This window comes from Grampus griseus (assembly GCF_964374135.1).
Source record: "Grampus griseus genome assembly, chromosome: 13".
NCBI classification, from domain to species: Eukaryota; Metazoa; Chordata; class Mammalia; order Artiodactyla; family Delphinidae; genus Grampus; species Grampus griseus.
The window spans coordinates 81007376-81020983 of NC_139007.1; the positions used below are offsets into that span (position 1 = coordinate 81007376).

Below are 13608 nucleotides of genomic sequence, written 5' to 3' on the forward strand. Positions count from 1 at the left end.
GGGGTGGGGGCGGCGCATGAAGGCCTGGCTTGCAGAGCGGAGCTGAGCCGGGAGGGCTCACGGTTGAGAACCCCGTGGGGCTCCCTCGGGCTGATTGGAGCGGGGCGTCAGAGACCCACACGTGCCAGAGTCCCCAGGATCCAGGATGCCGGCCCCTCTCGGGGCGAGGTTACTAAACCTCAGCACCCTTCAGTTGGGAGCGGCTGCAGACCTTACCCCTCTTCCAGGCTCATTTTAGGGGCGAGTCCTGGGGAGCGTGTCCTGCTCACACGCACATCACTAAGCCAGTGGCACTCCTGGAACTGGAGCCCTGATCTCTGCGCCCCTTTCGGTGACTCCCTGTTCTGGCTTGGTGTTTATGAGCCTCTCAGAGACTGACCGCTGCCTGGGGCTCACACCCCGCCGAAAACAGGCTTCTGTCCTCTTGAGACCATCCCACCAAGATGAAAGGGACACAGGCCTGCCCTTGCAGGGTTTAGGTCGTGTGAAACGCAGTAAAGCCACTCTGATCTCTGGGGTTTGAGCCCGGAACTTGTTTGCCTGCACAGCTGCTACGGGTGTCCTGTTTGCGATCTCTGCTCCTGGGACGTTCCTGGGTTTTGGTCACATCATGGGTGCTTTCTTCCTTTTGATGCGGCACAGGTAACAACGGGAGAGGGGCTCCCGTGTTCACCGGGGAGGTGGACTGCTCCTACTTCTTCACGTGGGACACGAAGTACGCCTGCGTGGACGAGAAGGAGGCCCTGCTGTGTGGCGTCTCCGACGGGAAGCAGCGCTTTGACCTGTCGGCCCTGGCCCGGCACTCAGGTAGGCCCACCGCCCGCTCCGTGTGTGCTCGCGCACGTTCTCTCGCCTCTTTCCCGCGAGCACGTTTGGAAATGCTGTTACAGTTTTCCTTGTCAGCTAACTGTATCGTGGCCTTTCCCCGCTCCTCACGGAGCAGTATGAATTATCAGAAATGACACTGAATCAGGAGGCGAGATATCTGAACTTGAGGTCGGCGTTACCGTTTTCTACTTGGAATATCTTGGGCTCATCTTATCGTAGTTCAGTAAAAACGGCCAAGTGCCTTCTGTGTGCCAGGCCCTGTGCTTTGTGATTAGAAAAAAAAATTTTTTTTTTAAACTTTTGTTGCTAAGAGGGTAGATCTTAAAAGTTGTCAAAATCCCCACGCAAATTGGTACCTCTGTGTGGTGATGGTCGTTAACTGCACTTACTGAGGCAGTCGTTGCGCAGTGTATACATACGTCGACTCGTACTGTACACCTAAAACCGAGGCAGTGTCGTGTGTCAGTCATAGCTCAATTAAAAAGAGTTTAAGCTCTTACAGCAGCCTTCAAGCAGGCAGTGTTCCCACCTAACACAGAGACTGTGAGGCCCAGAGGGTTGCACACCTGTGGTGACAGGTGTGTGTCGTCTCCCCTGCCCCGTCTCACTGCCTCTTTCCTGTCTCTAAATCAGGATTTACATTCCCTGACCAACCTCAGATTCTTTTGTGAGGCTGAAAGGAGGCGGGATGTGGGACCTGTCACAGGGACTGGCTCATGGTGACGACCCAGCGAGGTTAATTTATTTGTCCCGTGAACCAAGGCTTGCGGAGTGTTTGTTGCTGGCGGGGGCTGGACGAGGTGCTGAGGATACGGCAGCAAACCTGGCGAGCACGACCCCTGCCCCCTCGGGCCTTGGAATTTAGCAGGGGGCACAGAAGACCGAGCAATAAGCGTGGGGTCACCCCACAGGGATAACCAGATCTAGGTGGGGATTTCTAGTTTCACCCTTTTAGCAGCCCTGGAATTGGGCATAGATAGAAGCAAGTTGCCTCTGTAAAGTGGAATAGTGCACAAGACAGGGAGACTGGCCTGAAGCCATAGTCACCAGCTACTATTGGAACAATTACTCGCGTGTTCAGAGTCCCAGCTGCCTGGGAAAGTATCGTATTAGAAGGAGAATTCCTCCTTCGTGGGGTGCTGGAACGCTCTCCTTTGAGCACGAGCCCCACTATAGATGCTGTCGGGCAGCGAATTGCCCGGGGGGAATAACCGTCTCGGTGCTTTCCTGGTTCAGCACCTTTGAGCCCTGGGGCTGGTGCCGTGGTTACAGTCTGTGCCTTGGTCAAGAGGCTGGATTTCTGTCTGCCGAGTGGGAAGAGCTCTCACCTCTGGTCAGACATGGGTTTGAGGCCCCGCATCCAGGTGTGTTGACTTGAGCAAGTTACACTCCCGCCCCCCAATTTTCTTACAGTAAACTGAGTGGTGGTTTCAGATAGTAGGATCTGCGAGGTTGCAGAGATGCATTCGTACTCAGCTGACTGGGGCCACCTCTCCGGTTCTCTGGGACCCGGGTTATTTGTGTAGCGTTTGCACCCAGATATCTAAGGAAGCTGTGAGGTGAGAGCTCACATCCTTCTCTGACAGTTTAAAGAAGTCGTCCTGCCTGAAGCCCTGCAGCCCTCCCCAGCCCAGCCAAAGCTTTCAGGACAGTGTTTGTTGTGGTCGGCCGTGAGTCCTTCCCGGTTATTGACACCGGTGTGTAGTGACTGTGTTACCACGGACGCGGGATTTTCCTTTTAAACCCCAGTCTCCAGGCCGCAGAAGGAGCATCCTCACTATCTGTGTGTCCTTCCCACACGGTTCCAGTGATGCCTTTGGGGGCTGTCTGGGGATGGTCCGCCTTTGACTTGCTGTCTGCTCTCAGCCTGTGCTCCTTCTACCTTCCACGGATTGTCTTCTGTTCATGCATGACTGAGTCATGAACCCTTTGAATTAAGGGACCACGTATCTTGTTTATCTTCCGGGGGCACGGAGCACGAAGCCCTGGGCCAGGTCTGCCTTATCTGTGGTCTGGAGGCAGATGCGTCACCAGTGGCATCTCAAGTCTGGGCTGGCGTCTGGCTTTGCTTTTCAGTTTCTGATTTCAGACTTTGGGGCTTGGGAGAATTTTGCTGTTTAATCCTCTGGCGGCCCCCCCACCCCCCCTTAAGCCTCCTCTTCTGAGGAGCTGTTCGGGGCTGGCTTGTTTCTGTCACATTCAAGACAGGCTTGAGATTCTCGCTGAGTTTGTGTGCCCTCAGCCTGCCGGGTCCAGAAACGTGAGTGCCTGACGTCTAGCAACCACAGGCCTGGTGAGCTGCAGGCCTTTACCTTCCGCTTAATCACCATTTATGGTATGACTCACAGAGAAATAATCACTGCCTGTGGCTGGAAGACTCTTTTTTTTTTCGGTTACAGAACTGGAACAGAATTGGGAAGCCGTGGATGGCAGCCAGAGGGAACCAGAAAAGAAGCATTTCTTCATTAACATCTGCCACAGGGTCTTGCAGAAGGGCCGGGCGAGGGGCTGCCCCGAGGACGCGGCCGTGTGCGCTGTGGGTGAGTGGTGCCCTGTGCTAGGTAACGCGGAGCCCGGCTGCATCCAGGTTGGAGTGAATTAGAAGTTCTTCCTGTGGTTTATCTCAGCCTCCTTTCTCTGCGTTCAGCGTATAAAGGATGGTGAAGAAAAGAGTTTAATGACTCAAATGTAGGGAACTGGTGCATTCGAGTATCTTGAAGTTGGCTGAAGCCTTCTGAGGTGGGCACACTGGAAACAGGAGGAAGCGGCTGGGGGGAACTTGGTTATCTTTCTGCTCCGTCCCCTGTGGAGGAGCATTGCCAGTGCTCGTGTAGAACTGATTTTGATTTTTAACAACCTTTCTGCCTGGAATTGTTCAAGTGTTACGGCTTCAGGCCAGTGGACTCTCGTAGCCTCGTGTGAGAGCACTGGACCCCTTGGGTTCCTTTTGCTGTAACTGTGTTGGTTGCGACTTCTCAATTGGATGTAAGTGTTGATAGCATATTAGTTGTTTGTCACTTAAGACTCACCTGGAAAACGACAGACAGTGGGAGTAATTGGAATCTGTTACAAGCATTAGATAAGGGATTGTGAACCCGGGTTGGATTTTAGGAATTATCCCAGGATTCAGAATTGGTGGTGTGTCTTTTAAAAGCAGGTCCAGCCATGTCCCTGCCTTCATTTAAGAAGGACTTGAGACAGACCTTCAGTAAAAGTCAACTGAACCAAGAATTAAAAGGTCACGTTTTTTGGCTGGCTGCACAGGTTTAATTAGTTTCTGCTTTGGTCATGGGACAAATGCTGCCCCCTCGGTTTCGACAGACCTTGTGTCTCAGGAGAGCTGAGGGCCCCACAAATGGGGGAACAGTGTTATTTTCCGGGATGGTGTAACGTGCGTTCTTGCCTTTCTGCCTCTTGTGCCCTCAGAGGACGTTGTTTATTCACTCTCGTACTTTCCTCCTAAGCTTGAAGGTGCCCTTGGGGTCCTCAGTGTGGCTGCCACTGCCCTGCCAAACTTGTCACTCAAGAGAAACCCACTGACCCTGCGAACACCTGCGGGGTCTCGGCTCATTTTTGGTACCTCTTCGTCTGTGTCATTCTCATTTTTAATCACGTCTTCTGTTTTTTTCCCTTTTCTTTTCTCTTTTCCAGATAAGGACGGAAGTAAAAATCTGGGCAAATTTCTTTCTTCTCCCACAAGAGAGAAAGGACACATTCAGCTCTCTTACTCAGATGGCGATGAGTGTGGCGACACGAAAATAAGCACAAATATAACACTCGTGTGCAAGCCAGGTACACGTTGCAAACGCGTGGCGCCTTCGTGGGCTTCCCCAGCGGCAGCCGCATTCTTTAGTTTTCGGTTTGCCGCCGGCCCCTGCCTGGGTGCCGAGGCAGAGCGGGCTCGGGCCGAGCCCCGAGGCTCCAGAAGCATTAGTGTTGGTCCATTGGACTCGATCCCCCTCCCCAGCCCCAGCGCAGCGATGAAGAAACCATATGGTGTCCAGGGGGGTTGTGCTGCAGCTTTCCAGATGAGTTACGCTCCTGGCACGGCTTCCTCTTCCTGAGGCCTGGTGCAGGCTGATGTGGAGGCCGCTGCACTTCCTCCAAAGGGGGAGCATCACATCACAAGTGCTTGAAAACACTGTCTGTGATCTCAGCGTCGATACACACAATGCACCTTGTTTTTCAGGGTCAAGGTCTATATAGATCCGCACATTTTTATGTTCCTCACAACATAGTATTTTGTGAAGACTCTTTTATGTTTCACAGTTGTGTTTATAATTTTTAGGGGCTTCCTTGTTGCTAATGGCTTGGTTTTACTATTTTTAAGCATTTTCCCTATTGTTGGGTTAATAGCATGTTTCCAGTGTTGGTGATTGTGCTGTGACATATCCTCTCTACCTCTTGTTGGAAAATTTCCTTTGGATAAATTCCCAGCTGTGGGATAAGTTCAAGGACCAGGACAGTTTTTTTTAATTTTTAAAAATGGTAAAATATACATAATATAAGATTGATCATTTTAAAGGAATTGTGATAAAGTACATGTCACATGCAATTCACCATTTTAATCATTTTTGAGTGCACAGTTCAGTGGCAATTAAGCACCTTACATTTACATTGTACCTTAAGTATGTTTACACCACCATCCATCTCCAGAACTTTCTCGTCCTCCCAAACTGAAGCTCTGTCCCCATTAAACACGGACTCCCCCCAGCCCTGGCCCCCAGCCTTGTCCTTTCTGTCTCCGAAGGTTTGACCACTCTAGGGGCGTCAGATTGGCATTTGTAGGAGTGTATTTAGAACAAGGGAAGCTTTTTGAGACCGGATCAGCGATGGGTCCTTCTTCTCCTTCGGCAGGTGATTTAGAAAGTGCCCCAGTGCTGAGAACTTCTGCGGTGAACGGTTGCTTCTACGAGTTTGAGTGGTACACGGCGGCGGCCTGCGTGCTGTCCAGGACCGAGGGGGACAACTGCACCGTCTTCGACTCCCAGGCAGGTGTGTGTCCGAGCGCCGTGTGGGGCAGGCTCTCCTGCACCTGCTTATTAGCTTGTTTTTGTTTTGTTCTTAACATTTTCTATGAGTGTTTCAGAGATAATCTGTGTTAGAATTATGTTAATACTGTTTGACCAAAACTCTGAAAATCTGGTGTTTCAGGCTTATCTGAGATAATGAAAAACCTGTCATATTCAAAGTCGAGGTAGGTTTGCTGATCGCAAAACCTGAGGAGCACAGGAAGTAAATCATGTTTGAAAAGGCTTTTCGCATGAATTTCTGGCCAGGAAACCCAGCACCGTTGACTTTTCACGGCCGTTGGTCGTCCCGCTTTGAACACACTGGTTGTTTATTCACCCAGGAGTTCTGGGCTCTGACTCGGGTCTTCGGTGAATGCAGCAGAAGGGGCGTGGTGATGGGGGACCCGTCTCCAAGGGGAGAGTGTTGGTGATGGCAGTCCTGGTAGCTCCCGTCCCAGCCGTTGGGCAGGCCCGGCCGCGAGCTTCTCCTGGAGGCCGGGAGCTGAGGGGGCTCTGCTTCGCTGTGGTCTCGCTGACCTGGGATGGTCTTGATTCTTTTCTAGGGTTTTCTTTTGACTTGTCGCCTCTCACAAAGAAGAATGGTGCCTACAAAGTTGAGACGGAGAAGTACGAGTTTTACATCAACGTGTGTGGTGTGGTGTCCGTGGGCTCCTGCCAGCCGGACTCGGGAGCCTGTCAGGTGTCAAAAAGGCAAGTAACTGTTCCCAGTTCCCGGTCTTTCGTTAGGTGTCTTGTGCTCACAGGTGTTTTATTCTGGAGTAGGTGTGTTGTCTGCTGACCTCTTTGCTTTATGATGAGTGTTAAAACTCTGGGAAGACCTGGACTGAAAACCAGAGGATGCTGCTGGGAGCTTTCGTTTCCCAGGGAAGGAGCAGGACAGGAGTGGATTCGTGCAGCGCCTCCCTTCTGTGTAGTCGGGACTTGGCAGTTGTTGGATGGGTTTATGTACACGCTTCTCCCTTCAGTGTGTTAGTCCAGGGAGTTGTGCCTTAACCCAGCCGCGCTGAGCGTGGATTTGGGTCTGGTGTGGGGTGGGATTGCCCTCGCACCGCCGCTGCGCTGAGGTCCTAACCGCCGTCCCGGCACTGCCACCCCCTACGCTGTCCCCGGCGCTTCCTTCAGCATCGCAGCATCACAGAGCTTCTGGTCTTGGTATCTTTCCTGAGAAATGTTTGTTTATTTGTTTTAGTGGTGGGAAGTCTTGGAACTTGGGACGCAGTAACGCTAAGCTTTCGTATTATGACGGGATGATCCAGCTGAATTACAAAGATGGCACGCCCTACAACAATGAAAGGCACACGCCGAGAGCCACGCTGCTCACCTTTCTCTGTGATCGAGACGCCGGAGTGGGTTTCCCTGAATATCAGGTAGGAATTGTGCTGTGTGTGTGCACATGTGTGTGCCCGTGTGTGTGTCTGCAGAGCGACAGGCAAGGAGGGAGAGAACGTCAGTCTTGTAAAGGCAGGGGAAGAGAAAAAAGTGGTCAAGACAGGGCTTGTGACTTCTCTGGAGCGAGACAAGATTCTGTTGCAGGTGACGTAGGAGCTGGGATGGTCCCTGGGGATAAACCATCAAGCTGTCTGGCTCCTCAGGACTTACACAGGAGCCTGTCCTGGGACCTTTATTTAGAAGGAGAGCTATTTTTAGTCTGGTTTCCTGGGCAAATCGTCATCTCCTATGATTTTAATTAATCCTTTTAGATTTGCCAGAGGACACGGGCAGTATTCATTTTCTGAGCTGTTGCTTCAGTGGGCTGTACACCTCAGTCACAGCCCGTGACACTGTTGGTTTTGGGTACAAAACACACAAAAGCATCAAAACCATCCCTTATTCCCGTTTAACAGAAGATAGGTTTCCATCTTAATTTACTGCTGGGCAATCTTCCTTTTAATAAAATGAGAGGGATGGGCAAAGTAAATTAACTTTCCTGTGGTTTTTATTTAGAAAAAAGTGCCCCGTCTTTTTAGAAATGCTGGCTTTGTGTAATGATTACTCTTTTCTGCCACCCCTCCCATGTCTGTCCTTGTCCTGAGATTAGGAAGAAGATAACTCTACCTACAACTTCCGGTGGTACAGCAGTTACGCCTGCCCGGCGGAGCCCCTGGAGTGTGTGGTGACTGACCCGTCCACGATGGAGCAGTACGACCTCTCTAGGTGAGGCATGTCAGCCTGCCCTTGGCCGGGCCCCAGTCCAGATAGCGCTGACTGAGCTCGATTAGACCCTGCTGGTGCGCATGTAACTCAGCCGATGATAGGGAATCAGGTTAGCTCTAGGTACAGGACCGAGGTGGGAGCTTTAAGCGGAAGGAATTCTGCTAATGGTCCTGTAGCCTGTGCGAGATCAACCAGTCTTCGCCCAGCAAAACCTCAGTCTTCACTGCATCATTTAAACCATGCCTGTGGGTGCAGAGGTGCGGGGCCAGTTCCAGGTGTGCCGGGGGCTGCATTTAGTGAGTTCGAGAACACAGGTGTGCCGGCTTTGGTAGTTTGGTGGGCGGGGCACGTTTCCTTCAGTATTTCTCTAACTGCTTAGAAGTGAATCATAGGACCGAAATCTGTCAGCTTGAAAAGCATGCATTTCCCTTTGAAATTTCAGGCTAGCAAAATCCGAGGTTGGTCATGGAGGAAACTGGTATGCCCTGGACAATGCCGGGGCACACAGCACGTGGAGGAAGTACTACATAAACGTGTGTCGACCTCTGAACCCAGTGCCGGGCTGCGATCGGTACGCGGCCGCTTGCCAGATGAAGTACCAAAACGACCAAGTGAGTCTGCCGTCCCCTCCTGAGCCCAGGACCTGGTGGTGGAGGGGCCTGTTTCGGGACTCTCAGATCTAAGCAGGCCTGGCTGCTGACGAGAAGCCCTCTGAGTGGGAGAGGGCCTCGGGGTGAACTCCCCTGCCCCCTACAGATGTGATCCTATTCGAGTCATTGTTCAGATTTAAAATTTTAAAAAGCCTGGGCGTCGGGGACCTCCTGTGCTCACAGTACTCGGCAGAGGAAGTGTCTCTGCGTGAGCAGCAGACATCTGTAAAGAAGAGTTTTTGCTTCCCAAAGCTCTTACTTCTGGACTAATTAGGGGGCCACCTGCTCGGTAGAGTTGCTGTGGATGAACTAGATCCAAGTGTTAGCTCTCGCCAGGGTGCGAGCTGCACTTTGTCATCCGATGGAATGCAGTTACTGCTGGAGCTCTGGTATGTTTCCCTGGGCTCCGTGCACACGGTGCATCTTAAAATAAAGATGTATGTGTGCTTCTTTAAAAATAGCATGTCGGGAATGTACTTTCCTGGCTTCTGTTACACGGCAGCTTGGAGGTGTTTTAAGGGAAGCTGGCGAGCGCTCTCTGGTGGTTCAGAGTGAGCACCCCGTGGTGTGTACACGTGTACATACGCGCGCGTGCTCTTTGTCGGAGCAGCGGCCTCAAAGGGCAGTCAGTCCTCGTTATTCTCAGATTCTGTATCTGCGAAGTTGTCTACTTGCTCATGTTTATTTGTAACTCCAAATCAGTACCGGGTGCTTTCACAGTCTTCCGTGGACATGCGCAGAGGGGCCTGACGTGGCTCTGCGTTCTCGTCTCAGCTCTTCTACCCAGACGGCCAGAGGGTGGAGACACGGGGGGTGGGCAGTGCGGTGTCGGAAGCTCCTGGCCAGGTGGGCGGGGTTTGAGTCCTTCCTCTGATGCCCGTTAGTGGGGTGGCCTTGGATAAGTCACTTAGCATGTCTGAACTTCGTTTTCTCTTTTGTAAAATAAAGAAAATAGAATCTACCAGGATCTTGAGTATTCAGGATCACAGTCTGTGTGACACAAGTGTACATATAGGTCCCTCCAGTCGTCCCTTTTGGTGCGTGGGGTGAGGATTGGTTCCAGGATCTCGGCAGATACCAACAGCTAAGGATGCCCAAGACCTTTACATACAGTGTCGCAGTATTTGCACATCACCTACACACAGCTTCACTTTTGAGTTCCCTCTAGGTTACTTATAATACTTAACACAGTGTAAATGCTACGTTAGTAGATGCTGGTGGCAGATTTAAGTTTTGTTTTTCCTGGAATTTCTTTCCCCTGAATATTTTCGATCTGAATTTGGTTGAACCTGCAGAGGTAGAGCCTGTGGATATGGAGGGCTGACTGACTGTGTTTCCCCTCTGTGTACGAACGGTGGTTCAGCATTCACTAATTCAGCATTGGTAGCGAGTTTATGGAACACAACTACTGTGAATAATGAGAATCCACTGTGTTAGTAATGAGGAAATCAGTTGTTTTAAGAAGGAAACATAACGGACACGCCTGTTTGCAGGGTTCATTTTCTGAAATCGTCTCCATCAGCAACTTGGGGATGGCGAAGACGGGCCCCATGGTGGAGGACAGCGGCAGCCTCCTCCTGGAGTATGTGAATGGCTCAGCCTGTACCACCAGCGATGGGAGACGGACCACCTACACCACCAGGATCCACCTCGTCTGTTCCAGGGGCAGCCTGGTAAGGAAGGCGCTGCTTGTCACCCATGACCTTGGCTGCTTTGGGTGTCTCTTCACAGGGACAAAGGTTGATCTTAATTCTGCTTCAGGCCAGCATGTGATACAAACTCAAGGAGGCAAGGAGCACGGTGATGGTGCTTGTGTGGCTCTCCCTTCTCAACTTTAAGCCTGATCTCTTACTGCTGGTTTGTGACGTACACCGTATGGTCTTCTGTAGACTTGAGTTCTTTCTCTGAGTGGTACAGATGCCGCCCTGCCTGTTAGTCCCTGTGAGTTGGTGATCTGAGGATCACGGCTGCAGAATAGGTCTTAGAGACGGTTCAGTCCAAACAGCAGACTTCATAGAGGAGACTGAGGCTGGGTGCAGCTCAGACCAGTGGGTGAACACGAAGGGAGGTGTGTGTAATACGTCAGAAAAGCAGGAATGAAAAATCAAGGCTGGGAAATGGAGGAGGTGATGGAGATTGCATCTGGGCCCGAGTTCCTCGGCCAGGGCAGAACAGAAGAGAAAACTCCAAATAGAAATGCCCCGGGGTCATTGGGAATAGTCCCCATTGGTTTTTTAAAAACAATGAGGTGGAAGGTGTCTAACATAAGATTTACCATTTCAGCTATTTTTAGATGTACAGTTGAGTGGCATTAAGTGCGCCTACAGTGCTGGGCGCGCATCGCTGGTGTCCATTCCCAGAACTCTGTTATTCTAAACTTAATTTTTTTTTAACCTGGAGCTTTACATTTATACCTGGGTCACGTGTGTTTTTGAATAATTGCCAAACTCTTAGATGAAACTGAGTGGGAATAATAAAGAGCTCATGTTTATTATCAAACAGATTCTTTCCAAGGGCTGGTTCCACTTTTTAAGGGTCTGCTACAGCGTCCTCTCACTTCGTAGACAAGAACCCGGCCCGGTGTGTCCACTCCTCTCCGCAGGCAGGGGGCCTCAGTCACTTACATACGAGGCGTCCTGCAGACGCCAAGTTTTCTCTGTCCTTTGCCAGCACACGAGGTTTTCCCAAGAGATAATGTCTCTAGAGCTTAAGGTCACTCTGATAAGGGAAGGAAAATGTTAGCTGGCTGAGCACAGCCTGAGTTGTGCAAGGAAAGTGTCGCATAACTGAGCTGTAAACACACACTCTGATAAGCCAGAGTCGGCTTCCCGAGTTCTGCTCTCCGTCCCAGGAAGGAATGCTGGCTGCCCAGCCCGGCCCTCGCCTCCTGCTGGGCACGTCCGGGCGTCCCCTCCCTGGGCCTCATCCTGCTCCGCTTCCTCTCTCTGGTGTCTCGTTGCCACAGAGATAGTGGACAGTTCCAGGCAGTTCTCTCGGACCCTTGTTTTTCCAGCTTTCCTGTGACATCCTATTGGGACGGTGCTGGTCAGTTTGCAGAGCGATTGCACGCTGTTAACTGTATCCCTCATCAGTGCTGCAGGGGGGGGGCGCATTTCATGGGCCCAGGAAACACTGAATGAGGGTCATGTCCCGGGGAGTTCCGCAGCCCCAGGACTTTCCAGAGCCGCGTGGTGAGGCAGAGGGATGGGTGTGTGTTTAGTTCACTGTTGGAGATGCAGCGGCTGAGAGGGTGGGGACTTCAGAGGGCGCTCGGTGGGTGAGGCGCGCGGGACAGCCTAGCATCCCCTTCACCTGTGTGTCTGGGCGGGCGTCTCCCCTCCTCGGTGCCTCCATTTGCTCATCTGTACACAGGGGGCGGGTAGAGGTTGTCCTGAGGCTCAGGTGAGGAATGCTCATCACACTTGTTAGTGAAAACACACCCAGGAAAGTGCCCAGATGGTCAGCGACTCACCGCGGGATGAGCACACCCGTGTAACTAGACCCACGGCTGCAGATAGAGCCCGGGAGCCTCCGTGTGCCCCTTCCCGGTCCATTCCCCCGCCCCGTGCCGATACCGCGCCCCATAGGTCAGTCTCGCCTGCGTCTGCGCTTGCGTGGCTGTGATCACGTGCACCGGCACCTTGGGCTCTGCCTCTTGTTCCGCATCTGGGTGTAGAACGGTTTTCAGAAGCGTGGACTGGACTCAGACCTAGGTTTGGATCCCAGTTCTACCACTGACTCCTGGCGTGACCTCAGGTGAATTTCCCAGCATCCGAGCGTAAGAGAGAACATCTCCTCGGTAGGAATGCTGAGGACACTGAGTTATAATTAGATGCGTCACGTGCAGCACCTGGCCTAGCACCGTCCCGTGAGAGTCCATAGATTTTAGCTCTTTTTATTTATCAGGCACGTATTCTTTTGGTTAGAGCAAGTTCCATTTTCTCATACTGACTTTTATCCCGGATTTGTCCTTTCAGAACACCCATCCCATATTTTCTCTCAGCTGGGAGTGTGTGGTCAGCTTCCTGTGGAACACGGAGGCTGCCTGTCCTGTCCAAGTAACGACAGACACAGACCAGGTACGGGTGCGGTCCCGGGCCTCTGGCCATTCCCACCCGGGTGTCCCGGCTCTGCACCCCTCCCCTTGTGCTTCTTAATCCCTTACAGCGTCTGCCTTTCCTCCGCCTCGACAGCAGGCATCTGGAAGTCATCCCGCGAGCCTCTCCCTCAGCCCCGGCTCCCAGTCCTGGGTTGAGAACCAGGGCCTCCAGCTTTCCTCTGGGTTACTTCCTTTCTCTCCACATCGCTGTCCCTTAGGCGTGGCGGTGGCTCTGGGCTGTCCGTCACCACAGAGATGGGTGCTTAAATAGCACGACCATGCCTAAAACGTGCCCCATCGTCTGTCGGACACAGCCCGTGTGGTTTGACCTGATGTTTAAGGTTTTAATGCTCTGCTTCCAGCCGCATCCCTGCTTCAGCCCCGCGCCTGCTGCAGCGCCGGGCTCACGCCGCTCTTCGGCCTTGGCACGCGCTCCTGCCCTCGGTGAACCCCTGCCTGCAGAGCGTGGCAGCCAGCTGCTCTGAGATGTGTTCTCTGCCCTCCCAGGGGTGCACCTTGTGTTCACAGCACGGGGTGTTTTTCTTTATGATGGGACGGATTTCCCTCCCTCCCTCCCTCCCTCCCTTTTCAGGGCTCCATCAGGCAGCAGAGCCCAGGCTTACCCAGATGAATGTTCCCAGCGCAGAGTCCCGGGCTTGTGGGACCCAGGGAGGGTGGGAGTCGGGGCACGCCACCCTGGCCCGCCGGCAGTGTTTTCTGAGGGTGTGGCCACTGCTCCATTCTCTGCATGTGGCGGGTGGGGTGGAAAAAAGACACGAGGCGGTGGGGGAAGGGAGGGCTCGTTATCCTTCTAGAAGAGGGGAAGAGACGGGTTTATTTGTGG

At 52.4% G+C, this 13608-nt stretch overlaps 1 protein-coding gene across 1 annotated transcript in view; it reads left to right on the top strand.

Annotated features, from left to right (window-relative positions):
- Window positions 1-13608, top strand: part of IGF2R (insulin like growth factor 2 receptor) — a gene marked incomplete at its 5' end in the record, with an annotated part of 109797 nt that overhangs the window by 49211 nt on the left and 46978 nt on the right. Inside the window, 10 exons of the mRNA XM_082668685.1 lie at window positions 643-807; window positions 3228-3368; window positions 4480-4620; window positions 5686-5823; window positions 6404-6551; window positions 7051-7228; window positions 7900-8015; window positions 8458-8626; window positions 10159-10338; window positions 12643-12744. Coding sequence (XP_082524811.1) covers window positions 643-807; window positions 3228-3368; window positions 4480-4620; window positions 5686-5823; window positions 6404-6551; window positions 7051-7228; window positions 7900-8015; window positions 8458-8626; window positions 10159-10338; window positions 12643-12744 — 1478 coding nt within the window. The remainder of the gene's footprint in view (window positions 1-642; window positions 808-3227; window positions 3369-4479; window positions 4621-5685; window positions 5824-6403; window positions 6552-7050; window positions 7229-7899; window positions 8016-8457; window positions 8627-10158; window positions 10339-12642; window positions 12745-13608) is intronic.